A 16,555-nucleotide genomic window follows, 5' to 3' on the forward strand; every position below is an offset into this window, starting at 1 on the left:
GCTGCCGATCAGTTTCCGGTCACAATTCAAAGTGTTGGTTATGACCTTTAAAGCCCTTCATGGCACTGGACCAGAATATCTCCGAGACCGCCTTCTGTCGCACGAATCCCAGCGACCGATTAGGTCCCACAGAGTGGGCCTCCTCCGGGTCCCGTCAACTAAACAATGTCGGTTGGCGGACCCCAGGGGGAGAGCCTTCTCTGTGGCGGCACCGACTCTCTGGAACCAACTCCCCCCGGAGATCAGAACTGCCCCTACTCTTCCTGCCTTCCGTAAACTCCTCAAAACCCACCTTTGCCGTCAGGCATGGGGAAACTAAACATCTTCCCCTGGGCACGTTGAATTTATATATGGTATGCTTGTGTGTGTGTATGTTAGTATAGGGGTTTTTCTTAAATTTATAATATTTTAATTAAATTGGATTATGTATTGGATTGTCTTTTCACTTGTTGTGAGCCGCCCCGAGTTTTCGGAGAGGGGCGGCATACAAATCCAAATAATAAATAAATAAATAAAATAAATCCAGGCACCGGTATGCTACACCATTCCATTTCAGAACCAGAGTAAGAAGTATAAAATAAGAAACTGAAATATAACTTTTTTTCTACACATAATGCAAAAATAATATCCTTTAATAAATCCACAGTACTGAAAAGCAAGGAAAATGCAAAAAGCAAAATAATGGACTCATATCAGTGCTAATTCTGGAGAAGTTCTATCAATGAGGGAGTGCTTGTGATTGCATATAAACAATAATATTTTAAATAATGAAACACATTTGCTCGGTAGTGAAATAATTCCTAAAATGGAAAAGAATTAAAATTTACCTTTACTTTCTTCTGAAGTTAGAATCAAATGCATATAGAAATTTAAATTTCCTTTAAGAGACCCAGTGGTCATTTTTTAATGTAAAGCTAGAAGCAGATTAAAAAATATGTTGTGTCCTTACTCAATTTTGGTATCACTATTTATCACACAACTATGCATATCAGTATGGTAGTATATGAAGAGTTTGTCTTGTTATATGTACAGCCTTCCATCCTCCCGAGGTGGGTAAAACGAGGACCCGGTTTGTGGGGGCAATAGCCTTTCTCTGTTAAAAAAAGTGCTATTGCTAACATGTTGTAAGCCGCCCTGAGTCTAAGGAGAAGGGCGGCATAAAAATTGAATGAATGAATGAATGAATGAATGAATGAATGAATGAATGAATGAATAAATAAATAAATAAATAAATAAATAAATAAATAAATATAAAGAAATAAATACAAAATTAAAACATGGTACAGCAACCATGAATGTCTTGGAAAAGATATTCAAATATCAGGTTCAGAACTGGGTTGCTGCTGGTTTAGAACCTGTAGCGGGAATTTGGCGCTGCTCGCTAAACCAGCAGCAATGCTCCCGAACCAGTCGTCCATTCACTGCAGCTTGCAAAAAAACCCACCCCTCTGCATATGCTCAAAGGCTTCTGGACATGCACAGAGGCATGAAACAATGTTGCAATGCAAACCGAAGGAAGGTAAGTAGAACCCATCCTGGTCATGTTTATTTAAATCCACAATGATCAGAATCATGCAAGTTATGCCAGTTTCTGTCAGGTTATAAAGAAGTGAAAGTTGGACTTTGAAGAAGCAGGATATGAAGAGTATAGATGTTTTCGAACTTTGGTGTTGGAGAAGATTCTTGTGCATAACATGGATAACAAACAAACAGAAAACAAACAAATGGATAAATTAACAATCAACTAGAGCTCTCACGCAAAAACATAAATGACCAAACTTAAATTGTCCTACTTCAGACATATTATGTAAAGATCTGGCTTTGTAAAGCAGACTCTAATCCTAGGAAAGGCAGAAGGAAAGAGATGAAAAGGAAACCAGCAGCAAGGTTATGGTATGGGATTCTTTTGCTCAGGTGCCAAAAGGGGGCATGCCTGTGCAATAGTGTGTGCACGTGTTGCAAAGCCTCCCATGGATGTGCGCACAACCTCCCCCCCTACTCTGCCCCCAACACTTCTGTGCAGGCCTCACTGAAGCCTCTAGACTTCCGGTAGGCCTGTTAGGCCATTTTTCGCCTTCCCTAGGCTTCAGGAACGCCTCTGCAGCTTCAGGAAAGCCTCAGAAACCTGTGGATGGCAAAAAAAAAAAAGGCACAACGGGACTACCAGAAGTTCAGAAACTTTTCTGAGGCCTGGGGTGGGTGAAAAATGGCCCAACAGACCTGTTGGGTCTGTTTTTCGCTATTCAGGCTCTTTCCCCCCCCCCCCCCCCCCCCCCCTGTCCTCCAGAAGGCCAAAATTCAACTGGCCAGCATGTACATATGCGCTGAAGCTGACATAGTGCAAAGCCTCATGTCACATGTTCCTCTAAAGAGATGTCTCTTGTGGCTTGTACAGATATTTTTAAAATGTGAAACATTTTCTAACAACCAAGATGGAAGGGACCTTGGAGATCTTCTAGTCCAACCCCCTGCTTAGACAAAAAACCTTACAGACAAGTGGGTATCCAACATCTTCTTTAAAACTTCCAGTGTTTGAGCATTCACAACTTCTAGAGGCAAGTAGTTCCATGGATTAATTGTTCTCACATTCACTCCTTGCTTCTAAGTTGCTTCTCTCCTTGATTAGTTTCCACCCACTGCTTCTTGTCCTTCAGGTGCTCTGGAGAATAACTTGACTCCCCCTTCTTTGTGACAGCCTCTTACTTACATTTTAAATAAGCTGTCTCAGACAGTTCTCTTAAAACAGAACTCTTATAAAATTGAAGTGCCTGAAAAGTAATTGAGCTTGGAAATATTGAATGAAATTATAGAAAAGTAAATATGGAAATATATTAATTGATGCATTGGTGTTCAGATAGATTTTCATAGTATTATTAGATTACTATAATACTATGATAAATATTTAAGAAATGAAGATTTTAAAGCATGGATTTATTAATAGTTGTGTTTTTGGTTTTGCTGGTTGTTTTAGTTTTAATAGTAATAGATTTTGGTTTTGTTTTATGATTAATTTCTTTTAATAAAAAAGAAGGGTTTTTTCCCTTATTTATTTATTTATTTATTTATGTTTACTTCTATGCTGCCCAGTCCCGAAGGGACTGCTGCTCAGACGGTACACTTTTCCGCCCACACTGGAAAAAAATTAGAGGGAACACTGCTCATGTGCCCTCAGATATGGCTCTGCATGCCACCTGTGGCACATGTGCCACAGATCCGCCATCATGGCTACAGTAGCAATTACTCCACCATTGGAGGATCTGTAAAATTAGTTTAGAACAAGTTGTCATAGAGAAAATTACGTAGCCACTAAGTTTCAAAATTGACTTGATGGCACATAATCAATATACTTTACTACGGACTGAAATATATGATATATTATATCAGTATCCCTTAATCATTAAGAGGACCTTTTCAGGCATAACAGTTTAATATTTATGTGTATGCAGAGATAAATTAAAAGCACTTTTTTGATCAATTCATTGATTACGACATCTATGACCCCTCCTATAGATGAAGGTCCCGTCAACTAAACAATGCCGTTTGGCGGGACCCAGGGGAAGAGCCTTCTCTGTGGCAGCCCCGACCCTCTGGAACCAGCTCCCCCCAGAGATTAGAACTTCCCCCACCCTCCTCGCCTTTCGTAAACTTCTTAAAACCCACCTTTGCCGTCAGGCATGGGGGAATTGAAACATCTCCCCCGGGGACTATACAGTTTATGTATGGTATGCTTGTGTGTATGTTTGTTTTTAATAATGGGGCTTTTAGTGTTTCTTTTAAATTATTAGATTTGTTATATATTGTTTATTATTGCTGTGAGCCACCCCGAGTCTACGGAGAGGGGCAGCATACAAAGCTAATAAATAAATAAATAAATAAATAAATAAATAAATAAATAAATAAGGTAGATGCAGTTGAAGCAGAGCTAGAGACTTACTTTTGCCCCCATCCGTACATTTGATAAATTCTCAAATTATCAGTTTGCTTCCAAATGCCATTATGAACCCTAAAGCCCAAAATAATTTGACACATCCAGATTCACCATTACCCCATTTTTTGAAGACCAGCTATTGTCCAAGCAAATCCCATTTTGTGCAATGTGACTTTCAGTTCATTTTTGCATCCTTGTTATTAGATTGTTTCATACTAGTTTTATTTTTATTTTTCATCAAGGATGATAGATAGATAGATAGATAGATAGATAGATAGATAGATAGATAGATAGATAGATAGATTAATTCATTAGATAGATAGATGATAGTTAGATAGATAGATTAGATAGATAGATACCGTGTTTCCCCGAAAGTAAGACAGTGTCTTACTTTCTTTTTATCCCCAAAAGCCCCACTATGTCTTACTTTCGGGGTATGTCTTACATTGGAAAAAAAAATGTCAATTTTTTTGTTTTAACCATAAAATTAACATTTATTAACAACCTGAACAGTATTGTATTCACCACAAAACAGCAGATGATACCCCAGTATGCCAGTGTGTATGTTTTACTGATGTATGATTAATACTGTGTGCATTACCGTATTTTAAGCAGGAGGCAGCAGTGACAAGTGCAGGGGATGGCGCGGTGACGTATGGAGAGGGGGACGGCGCGGTGACATATGGAGAGGGGGGCGGCGCGGAAGTGGGCAGGAGGCGGCGCTCATTAAGATCAGAGGGAGGTGGCAGACGCGGTGACGTATGGAGAGGGGGACGGTGCGGACGTGGGCAGGAGGCGGCGCACAGCTAGATGAGAGGGAGGCGGCAATACCCCCGTGTTTTCCCGAAAGTAAGACATATGTCTTACTTTCGGGGTACGGCTTATATTAGCCGACCCCACTGAAACCCCCGATACGTCTTACAATCGGGGGTGTCTTACTATCGGGGAAACAGGGTAGATAGATAGATAGATAGATAGATAGATAGATAGATAGATAGATAGATAGATAGATAGATAGATAGATAGATACAGACAGTAGCTTTTGGAGGAATATTGTTTTACTCAGTGAAGGACTACCAAAAGTTTTACTACCATACTGTGCCCATGGCTTATACATTTTGTTTCAATATCTTTCAGTGCAAATTGGGCGTTCTGGGATGGAGCTCCATTTTCGCTACCCCACTGCTTTCTATCCCCTCCGGGCAGTAGCCCACCCAATTATCTACTATATAAAGTGTATGTACACACACACACTTGCACGCACAACTCTTCTAAAATAATACCCATTCAACCTCATTTACTGCAATAGGAAAAACATACCCAGAGCCCAGAAAGGAAGAAAAGAAAAAAAAACAAAATTTTGCTACCGGTACTGTGTACTTGACCATACCCATAGGAGCCCACCACTGGTGTTACTACTAACCATATTACCTGCTAGGTAGCCAAAACATGGGATAAAACGTTTCAGATAAGCACAGTTTTCCCCTACAGTTAATTCTTCTCAAGTATTTGTTCTTCTGGTTTTTTGTATTAGTTTCTAGTAAGACATGCTTCTGGACAACATTGCCTTCCATGTGCCTTTTATTTATAACATTGATGCTTTATGAAATTCAATTCTGAATGGAATAATACGAATGCTTGGACTATACATTTGAAAAATTGAGGAACCTGTGTTATGAAATATGGTAAATTAATCTAACGTGTAAGAGTGCTTTTCTCAGATTTCATACTTTGGAACTACAGTGATCCCTCGATTATCGCGAGGGTTCCGTTTCAAGACCCCTCGCGATAATCGATTTTTCGCGATGTAGGGTTGCGGAAGTAAAAACACCATCTGCGCATGCACGCCCTTTTTCCATGGCCGCGCATGCGCAGATGGTGGAGTTTGCGTGGGCGGCGGGGAAACCTGGATCTTCATCTGCTCGCTGCTGCTGCGTCCGCCCAGCAGCTGATCTGCTCGGCGGCAGCAGCGAGGAGCCGAATCGGGCTTTCCCCTTTGCGTGGGTGGCGGGGAAACCCAGATCTTCGTCTGCTCGCTGCTGCTGCGGCCGCCCAGCAGCTGATCTGCTCGGCGGCAGCAGCGAGGAGCCGAATCGGGCTTTCCCCTTTGCGTGGGCGACGGGGAAACCCAGATCTTCGTCTGCTCGCTGCTGCTGCGGCCGCCCAGCAGCTGATCTGCTCGGCGGCAGCAGCGAGGAGCCGAATCGGGCTTCCCCCTTTGCGTGGGCGGCGGGGAAACCCCGATCTTCATCTGCTCGCTGCTGCTGCAGCAGCAGCTAGCAGACGAAGATCGGGGTTTCCCCGCCGCCCACGCAAAGGGGAAACCCCGGCTCCTCGCTGATGCCCCCGCTCGCCCGCCCGCCACCCGCCGCCCGCCAGCAAGAGGGGGAGAGATAGAGAAAGAGAGAGAAGGAAAGAAAGAGATGAGAGAGGGAGGAAGAGAGTGTAAGAGAGGAAGAAGCAAGATAGAGAAAGAGAGAGAGAAAGAAAGATGAGAAAGGAAGGAAGAGAGTGACGTCATCGGGTGGGGAAAATCGCGATATAGCGTTTCGCGAAGATCGAGATAGCGAAACTCGAGGGATCACTGTACAGTGATTTGACTGTTCTTGCCAACTGCAGTATAAAAGGAAATGTACTAATTAAGAAAAGTTATTTTCAGTCTAACACATTTATTTTAACACTTGGTTTTCCTTTTCTTTTTTTGCAAAGAAAAATACTGTAAGGAAAAGACTCGTAAACCAAAACACCAAAAAAAATACTCATTACATATTTTAAAAAGCCACACATGGCTGTCTGCCACTAATAGGAATATTAAAGTTCTTCCATTATAAAACTGAAAATAGAGATGGCAAAGCATCGTTTAAATGATCTGGAAATACAATCAAGCAAAATAGAACATTGTAATGAATATTTCATAGACATATTTAAAGGTAATGCAAAACCCACTTTAAAGCCCAGACAAACAACAATACGCATACTTATTAGTGCCCCATGTATATTCATTTATGGAAATATGACTTCATTTTGAATACTGGCAAGCTTGATTCACGGAGCTGGGACACTTTTCTGTTCATAACTTATCACTAATCCCATAAGCACATTAAGAGAAAAGAAAAAGTCCAAAATAGGTAAATATATAGCCTTGTAAGATATATCTGATAATTTTTATTTCACTTTTCAGTGTAAGTTTGGGGTAATAATCAGCTGACAAAACAGTGGCAGTTCCTAGGAAAATAAACAGGGCCAAATCTTGTTATCACCTGGGTAGAAGCCCAGAAAAATCTCAGATACCCAAAAGAACATAATGTAAGAAAGCAAGAGCAGCCGCTTTGATGTCAAGATGAATCAACTTGAAGATGACTTTACTATTTCCAGTTTTTTACTTTTATGGTTAATGGTTTGAAGTGTCTCAGCTGCCTCTTCGGTGCAGAATTTGAGGGCCTAGACTTGTGGTTGACAGCATAAAGAAGCACATGGGTAATCCTTGATTTATGACGGTCGCTTAGCGAAATTACAAAAGACCTATTTTGGGGCTATTTATGACTTGGATTTAAAGTTCTAACAGTCAAGTTCTCTACCCATAGTCACATGAACAAAGTTCAAGGCTTAGCATTTATGGTAATTTGCACAGTCCCATGGTCGTGTGACCATCATTAAACAAATGATCAAAACAAATAAGTGCCTTTACTGGAGGTCTTCAAACTGAGACTGGACAATCACCTTTCTCGGATGGTTTAGTGATTCCTGCATTGAGCAGGGAGTTGGACCCAATGACCCTAGAGGTCCTTTCTAACTCTATGATTCTATGATTCTATGATCAAATAAATGCATCAATATCCTGTTTTCACCAAAATAAGACATCCCTGATAATAATGGAGGTTTTGAGTGCAATAAGTCCAAGAAGTTATTTCCGGGTTCAAAAAAAATATAAGGCAGTCTTATTTTCAGGAAACATGGTAGTCTAGTTTCTTTAATTTCCTCTCACAGATTGACTCCATGTTGGAATGCCTTCCTCCCCAGCATTTCTTTAACCAATGAATTCATCCCAGGTTTTTATCAAAATGCTGCCTATAACAAACCATTGGTTCACTTAACAACTGTCTTGTTTTCAGACTCACTTAACAAGCATGGTGAGCCAATTAATGATTGACACAAAAAAGGTGGCAGGCACATGATCAAGCCATTTTACAAACATCAGGACTTATGACCATGATGTACAGGATCCATTTTCTAAGTTGAGGTCTATCTATCTTGGGAGGAACCATGTGATGCATTTGGGCCAAATTCAGACATCTGGTGTGATGTAATTGTTAAAATGCCATACTTGCAGCATACTTGAAAGTAAAACAGCATCTGATCCTCCCTCCATCAAAGAATTTCAATGAGTGACCATGGGTCAGTCACCTTATCTACTTTATCAGGTTATACAGAGAGAGAAAAAGAGGAAGGGCTACAACTAATGCCATTACTTCCTGAAGGAAAGGCAGGAGATAAATCTAATTAAATAATATCTCAGGTTTCAAGGAGAATCATTTAGAATTTGACATGCCCTCTTCTGAGATCATATAACAGCTTAATGTCTATGGGACAGACTTTGGGAGAATATTCAAAAGTCTGATTGGGGAGAGCTCTGAGCATAATGGTTCTTCGGTGACATGGAAATGTAAAAATAAAAATCTGGGCTCTATCATTCTAAGACAATAGTGCATCATTTCAACTATAATGATTGCATCCATTCATCCAGATGAGTACAGTCCAACCAAAATACTGTGAGGAGGAATATGCAAAGTATTTTAATCTCGTGGACCTTGACCATGTAGCTAAATGGTCTAACTACTGGCAACTTCAAATATCTACCAACAAATGCTCTGTACTTACACATTGGCAAAAAGAATCAGATCACAAAATACTGTACAAACATGATGGAAATGAATTTGTAGATGACCTCACTCTGTTAAAGACTTTGGAATATTCATATCCAATTACCTAAGTTCTAGAGCCCACTGTAATAACATTGCCAAAAAGCATTAAGAGTTGTTAATCTAATCTTACATAGCTTCTTCTCCAAAAACATTGAACTTCTAACCAGAGCTTACAAAGCTTTTATCAGACCAATTCTAGAATACAGTCTAGAATACAGCTCGCCTGTATGGAACCCGCATTTCATATCAGACATGAATGCAATTAAGAGAATCCAGAAATATTTCACAAAAATAGTCCTACACTCCTCTTCTCACAACAAATCTAATAAATTGAATTGAATTGAATAAGACCCTTTACTCCACCAGATTTGAAATACTGCAATTAGACAATTTACAACTACGTCACCTCCAATCTAATCTAACAGTAGTTCATAAAATCATATACCAAAATGTCCTTCCTCTTAATGACTATTTCACCTTCAACCGCAACAACACAAGAGCATGTGACAGATTCAAACTTAACATAAACCGCTCCAAATTAAATTGCAGAAAATGCGACTTCAGCAATAGAGTGATCGACATCTGGAACGCATTACCTGACTCTGTGGTTTCTTCCCCAAAACCCCAAAATCTTTAACCTCAGATTGTCTTCAGTTGACCTCTCCCCTTTTCTAACAGTTTGTAAGGGACGAGCCTAAGCGTACCATAGTGCCGTCCCTGTCCTACTGTCTTATTTTCTTCTTTTATCATTACTTCCTACTTATGTTATGCTTATACAAACTACAATCCTATACTTCGACAAATTAAATTAAATTAAATTAAAGTAATTAAATAAATTTAATTAAATTTAAAAATTAAATTAAATTAAAGTAATTAAATAAATTTAATTAAATTTAAAAATTAAATTAAATTTAAAAATTAAATTAAATTAAATTAAATTAAATTAAATTAAATTAAATTAAATTAAATTAAATTAAATTAAATTAAATTAAATTAAATTAAATTAAATTAAATTAAATTAAATTAAATTAAATTAAATTAAATTAAATTAAATTAAATTAAATTAAATTAAATTAAATTAAATTAAATTAAATTAAATTAAATTAAATTAAATTAAATTAATTGTTATGATCTTGAAGCACATACTGCAGATCTGAATAAAGTAGGACCCTGGAATAAGTATTACCAGTAGCTACTTCAGTTGTTTCTGACTGTTTCTAATGCAGCATTTTTTATTTGGTTTTTAGTGGTTGGTGTTGGGTTGTTGTTGTTATTGTTTTTACTTTTGTTTACTTTTGGAACTGGTTGTTGCAAGTTTAGACTAGATGGCATGATATCAGAAAGGAGAAGAAATTGGCAATAAAATACAAAGACTGCTTCCAGATTACCTACTGTTAGTGCTTTTAGAAAAAAAAAATTTTAGAATATAGTATTGCAGACTACTTCTGGATTTTGGCAGTTCGAGTCTCATCGGCTCAGCCTTCCATCCTTCTGTGATCAGTAAAATGAGGACTCAGATTGTTGGGGGCAATATGCTAACTGTGAAGAGAGGGCCATAAATAGTGATGGGCTCCTACGGGAACGGCCAGGAATGCAGTTCCGGTAGCAAAATTTGGAGCTCCACCCCAGAGCGCCCAATTTGCACTGAAAGATGTTGAAACAAAATGCATAAGCCACGCCCACAGTGTGGTAGTAAAAATTTTGGTAGCCCATTACTGGCCATAAAGCACTGGGAAGTGGTATATAAGTCTAAATGCTATTTCTATAATGTATCTTGCATCTAAATTATACTGTGTGCTGTACACGCCAGACAAGTAATGGAAGGGTGTATTTGCATGCAATATTGTGCTTTCTATAGGAATATCGATAAAATAGTTCAGTGCAAAAGCTACTTGGTTATTTTGGTTGCTTTGTTGAATTTTGCTTTCTGCATGCCTTCCAGATATTCTGTTGATGCAGAGGAGCACATTTAAAAAGCAAAATCTCTGTCACTTTGGGTGAATTTTGTTGAGCTTTGGTTTCTCTAGATATTTTTTTAAAAAATTATTGTTTATAAAATGTATTGGCCACCCAACTTACTATATGGTAAACCTGTGATTGCCCATTGTGACATTCCAATCAACCTTGGACAATTAACTTAATAACTGGATGATTCCGTGAATAACTACAATGATTTGCTTAACAACCATGGCAGAGAGGCCATCAAATCAGGACTGACTCACTTAAAAACCAACTTGCTTAACAATGGAAATGTTAGTCCTAATTGTTGTCATAAGTCAAGAACTACCTATATATGTAGACATTTGCTAATGTTTTATTTTATGAATAGACACAGTACAGTGTTCCCTTGATTTTCGCGGGTTCGAACTTCGTGGAAAGTCTATACCATGCTTTTTCAAAAATATTAATTAAAAAATACTTTGCGGGTTTTTTCTTATACCACGGTTTTTCCCACCCGATGACATCATATGTCATCACCAAACTTTCGTCTGCCTTTAATAAATATTTTTTTTAATAAACTTTAATAAATAAACATGGTGAGTAATAATCTGAATGGTTGCTAAAGGAATGGAAAATTGCAATTTAGGGGTTTAAAGTGTTAAGGGAAGGCTTGTGATACTGTTCATAGCCAAAAATAGTGTATTTACTTCCGCATCTCTACTTCGCGGAAATTCGACTTTCGCGGACGGTCTCAGAACGCATCCCCCGCGAAAAGCAAGGGAACACTGTATACTGTAGTAGCTGCAGAATGTTCTTAGGATCTTATCTGTTTCTCTTTTAAGGTTCATTTCTAGATATTATGCCTGCAAAAGTTTGTTTGAAAGTATGCAGAAATGTTCAAGTGCATTCAAATAAGTGTGTTTGTATCATAAATTAACTTGGTAAACTTGTTAATGGTATAAATACCAACGGCAAACTCCATTATTTTGTGAACATTTCAAATTCAATCAATAATTCTGCTTATTGACATAGGCAGTTAAATAACATAACATAAAGAACCCAAATCAGTAGTGAACAATCTATAACTTGAAAGCCACCAGATGTAAAAACAATAGGTGGATGTCATTCTTGATAAAATTAACAAAAAATACTTTGTCTAAAGCAATTGTTAGGTAAGTGAAGATTGCTGAATTAATTCTTAATATGTGCAAAGAATTAGCACACAGTGAAAGTTAAGGGTGAGTACTTCCATATACCTCCTCCTTCATTAGATAGTCTTGTTGCCTCACTGGAGTAAGAAAATATAGAATTATCTGACTTGTCATCTCCAACGCCAGAAGTACTGGTAGAATGCAAATGGTGTTGGCTACGTCTTGCTTTTTCTATAAGGAAAATACAATGCTGCAATAAATAGTATCATTAAAAAAATTTAAAATTTAAAGGGGACCGTTTATTTTAAAAATACTAAAATATAAATAAAAACAAGCACCACTTGGTACAAAGCAACTATATTTTCTGTCTGCCACCCCCCTCTCTCTTTCACAAACACACACACTAATGCTTTTGTTAGAAAAGTGGCCTTGTGCAGTTATTTATACAGGACAGCAGTTATCAGGAAGAACAAATTTAAAAAGAAGAGAAAAATAAACTTTTATCCCCTAACATTAACTGATTCAACCACATGCTATGTAAGGGCAAAGGAGAAAAAACCAAGCTCATTTAAATCAAGTAAGTTGAAAGCTATACAAATAGAAGTGTTTTCCTTTTGTTCGCCTGTGGAATTATCTTTTAAAGGCTGATTGTGTGTCTAACAATTCATCATTTGTGGCATTGATAATTTAAAAGTACATACCAGGTTTTCCCCCAAAATAGAACATGTTCTGAAAATAAAGTCTGATTTTGGAGGTAGGTGTAAATATATATATGCTCTTCCCTGAAAATAAGCCCAAGTGAAGGGGTAGGCATGGACAGCACAGGAGGCAGCCCTTCCCTTCCCCAATCAAGTGAGGCAGCTGGGCCACTTATACCTGACCAGCTGAACTGATCAGGAACTGCCTCTCTGTTTTCTCACACGCACACACCAGTGTTTTTGGCCCCCGCCCACCTCCCATCCATCTCCCTTGCCTGCAAACTCACAACACAGCAGCTGCCTAGCACCTCTTGCAAAGTAGTGCCCACCCAGTGGACAACCTCCCTCTGGCCAGGCACAGCACCACTCGCAGACCGAGCAGTAAGACACCAGTCAGGCCAGCTGTCTGCTGCCAAGTCTTCAGGAACCAGGTCAGAGTCTTCTGGCAGCAGCGATTCTGCAAGTGTGCCTCCTACCCTATGGTTCCACTTCCATGCAGGGTTGCAGTTCCCTTTACTGCCTCTCTGCTCCAGCTGCCAGAAGACATGGCAGCAAGCGGCTGGCCCGACCATTCTTTCTCTGCTTCCAGCGGCTTCTAGGTGGGATTGATGTCTCATGGCCCATCCCACCACATCCCCTGCACGCTATCCCAAATTGCATCCCTAAAGGAGGCAGGTTGCTAAGCAAGGGGCAGGAACCCTGCCATGCCTAGCAAAGGAGGGGAGAAGAGATGGCGGAAGAAAAGTGACAGCTCCACGCGTCTTGCTTCTTGCCCACCTACCTGCCACCCCTGTCAATAAAATGAGGGCAGGGAAGGGGAGCAGCCAGGCTGCTGTTTGCCATTGGGTTGGGGTGGGATGTGGTGGGCCACAAAACATTCATCTTACATTTCCAGCTCTGTTGAGTTCCTCTCCATTGTATCTAGGGAAAAATGCTGTAATAAAAAACCTCGTGAGTTCAATTCAAACTTCTCAAACTCATGAGGTTTTTTTTAATTACAATGTGCTTCCTTGGACACAACGGTGAAGAACGCAGCCCAACATGTCTCACCCCAACCCAATGGCAACAGCAGCCTGCCTGCTTTCCTTTCTTGCTATCTCGTTATCGATAGGAGTAACAGGTGAGGCAGGGGAGAAGTAAGACATTCATTCATTCATTCATTCATTCATTCATTCATTCATTAGATTTATATGCCACCCCACTTCCCCTTCCCCCCTCCACCAGGCATGGCACAGCTCCAGCCCTTTGCTTAGCCCCTTACCTCTTTAGGTATGCAATTTGGGGGTGACAGGTGGGATGGGGTAGACCACAAGACATGTGTCTTACCTTTTCAACTCCATCACATTCCTGACTGTTGTGTTCAGGGAAGCACATTGTAAAAGAAGACTTCTCGCGAGTTCAAGAAGTTTGAAAGAACTCGCAAGAAGTTTTATTTTACAACATGCTTCCCTGGACACAATGGCAAGGAATGCGACAGAGCTACAAGTCTCAGGTATGGTAGGATATGGGTCTCGTTTCTCCCGTGCCACACCTGCCACACCTCTTGATAAAGAAACAGCAGTGAAAGGAAGCAGCCATGCTATTGGGTCAGGGTGGAATATGATGGGCCCACAAGATACGTGTCTTGCAGCCCAGCCCATCTCCCGCTCACTCTGCCATTCCAAATTGCTCGAGTTGCACATCTTACCAAGTCTGAAAGCTCCATGGCATCTCACAGCCGGGCTGTGCAGAGAAGCACCTTGCACAGTACAGATGTTGTTGACTGCTCCATTCATGAGTTTTTCTATACTGTGCAAGATGTTTCCGTGCGCAGACCAGCTGAGAGATGCCATGGAGCTTCCAGACTCCATAGCCATGCGCAGTAAGAGGCACGTCTTGCAGCCCAACGCCCCAACCCCACCCCACCTGCCTTCCTCAAATTGCACCCCACCAAGAGACATGCATCCTACCTGAGACTTGTAATTTGGTCGCATTCCTTTCCGTTGTTTCAAGGGAAGCATGTTGTAAAAGAAAACTTATTGCGAGTTCAAGAAGTTTGACTTAAAGGAAGTTTTCTTTTACAACATGCTTCCCTGGACACAATGGAAAGGAAAGCAATAGCGCTACAAGTCTCAGGTAGGATGCGCATTTCACAGCCAGCCCCAACTCACCTGCCATCCCAAAATTGATACATCCCACCTGCCAGAAATGAGTCTTTGTGAGACTCATCATGCCCTCATGGAGCAAAACTCTGCAACACTACCATGAGGTTCAAGCAACATGAGAAAATATTATTTTACTGAAAGAGTAGTAGATCCTTGGAACAAACTTCCAGCAGACATGGTAGATAAATCCACAGTAACTGAATTTAAACATGCCTGGGATAAACATATATCCATCCTAAGATAAAATACAGAAAATAGTATAAGGGCAGACTAGATGGACCATGAGGTCTTTTTCTGCCGTCAGACTTCTATGTTTCTATGTTTCTAATATACCATTACAGCCGCAAGCAGCAGGATGCTAACTGTGTCGGTATGGTGAAGCTCATGGAAGTCCTGCAGTCCATGCGTGCAATGGCACAAAACTTGCAGAGTCCTGCTCCATGAAGAGGCAACTGCAATCCAGCCACTCGGCCAGCATGATGAACAGGGAGGGGAGGCTGCAGTGATGGGAAATCCAGTCCCACGCTTGCAGCCTATTGCATCCCCAAAATACTCCCCCTCCCAATAATAAGGCCAAGGTCATATTTTGGGGTAAAAAGAAAAAAACCCCTCTTTTGTTTGGTAATAGTCCATTTTCTTACTTTCACACTATAAACAACTGTCTTATGTGTAAGTATGAATTCAAATTTACAGAAAGAAAGTTGGGTTTAACTCTATAGCAACTAGAGCAGGATTGTCAAACTCAGTTTCATTGAGGGCTGTATCAGGGCTATGATTGACTTTGGGGGGGCTGGGTGAGCATGGCTGACTGGGTGGGTGTGGCCAACTAGATGGCTACACCACTCACTGAGCATGTCTGATTGGGTCGTCATGGTTGGCTGTGTAGGTTAGTGTGGCCAGCTTGACGACATTCCTCAAACTGCTGGTATATTTCCGCTTCACATTGGGCAGACCGGGCCGAAGCCACACTGTCCCGATGTTTCCTCTTCGCATTGGGTAGATTGGGCTGAGTGACATGGGCCAGTCCCTTACATATTCCAGGACAGCCCCAAGGGCCTTGTATTTGACAACCCTGAACTAGAAGTTCCATTGAGTTAAAAATAATACACACTATTTGAACACAGATACTTAAACATTAAAGTGAAACGTAGTGCTAATAGTAAAAAAAAATACTTTGGCTCCCCTTTTTCTCTTATATGACTTTTCTCTGACCAGATGAAAATAGCCACAGGAAACATGAAAATAGAAAACATATAACAAACAGAAAACATCATCCATGTTAATCCCCAAAAAACTTCATGACTAGTGATATGGAACAATGGCACAAAAGCCTTTCTGGAATCAGACATTCTGTAAATAGTTTCATATTATTACAGAAGCTGGGCAGCTGATTAAATCCCAACAGGCCATTTTTAAAAAGCCTGGTGCCAACCTAATAAGGTTGGTCTACATCTGACATTATCTCCAATCAGTCTCTAAATGGAGGTGAATTAGTTTTCACTAAGTGAAATTTTATATGTAGTAACCATATTCATGCATCCTTAGTAATCAAAAATAATAGTATGCTGTTATTTTTACACAAAGTGCAAGACACTAGGTGAATTTTACTTCCAGGACTATAACAAACCAATCCAAAAAACCATAATCAAACAATACCCAAAATCATATGTAGACTCTTAGACTGAATATTATCTTCCAAAGGATCAAGGTCGAAGATGGAGCCAGGATCTGTGCGCCAAACTTTGAGATCTTTTCCCCCAAAAAAGAAACA

The 16,555-nt window shown here is 40.0% G+C and overlaps 1 protein-coding gene across 9 annotated transcripts in view; it reads right to left on the reverse strand.

Annotated features, from left to right (window-relative positions):
- Positions 1–16,555, reverse strand: part of NEBL (nebulette) — a 192,963-nt gene that overhangs the window by 3,328 nt on the left and 173,080 nt on the right. For 6 of the 9 annotated variants that reach the window (XM_070767105.1, XM_070767098.1, XM_070767103.1 and 3 more), the window contains 2 exons: positions 16,441–16,533; positions 12,048–12,173 (listed from right to left, as the gene is read on the reverse strand). The exons of 2 other annotated variants lie outside the window; for them this stretch is intronic. In XM_070767105.1, coding sequence (XP_070623206.1) covers positions 12,048–12,173; positions 16,441–16,533 — 219 coding nt within the window. The remainder of the gene's footprint in view (positions 1–12,047; positions 12,174–16,440; positions 16,534–16,555) is intronic. One more of the 9 variants, XM_070767099.1, reaches the window with a different exon arrangement.

The sequence above is a fragment of the Erythrolamprus reginae genome, chromosome Z, assembly GCF_031021105.1.
Source record: "Erythrolamprus reginae isolate rEryReg1 chromosome Z, rEryReg1.hap1, whole genome shotgun sequence".
NCBI lineage: Eukaryota > Metazoa > Chordata > Lepidosauria > Squamata > Dipsadidae > Erythrolamprus > Erythrolamprus reginae.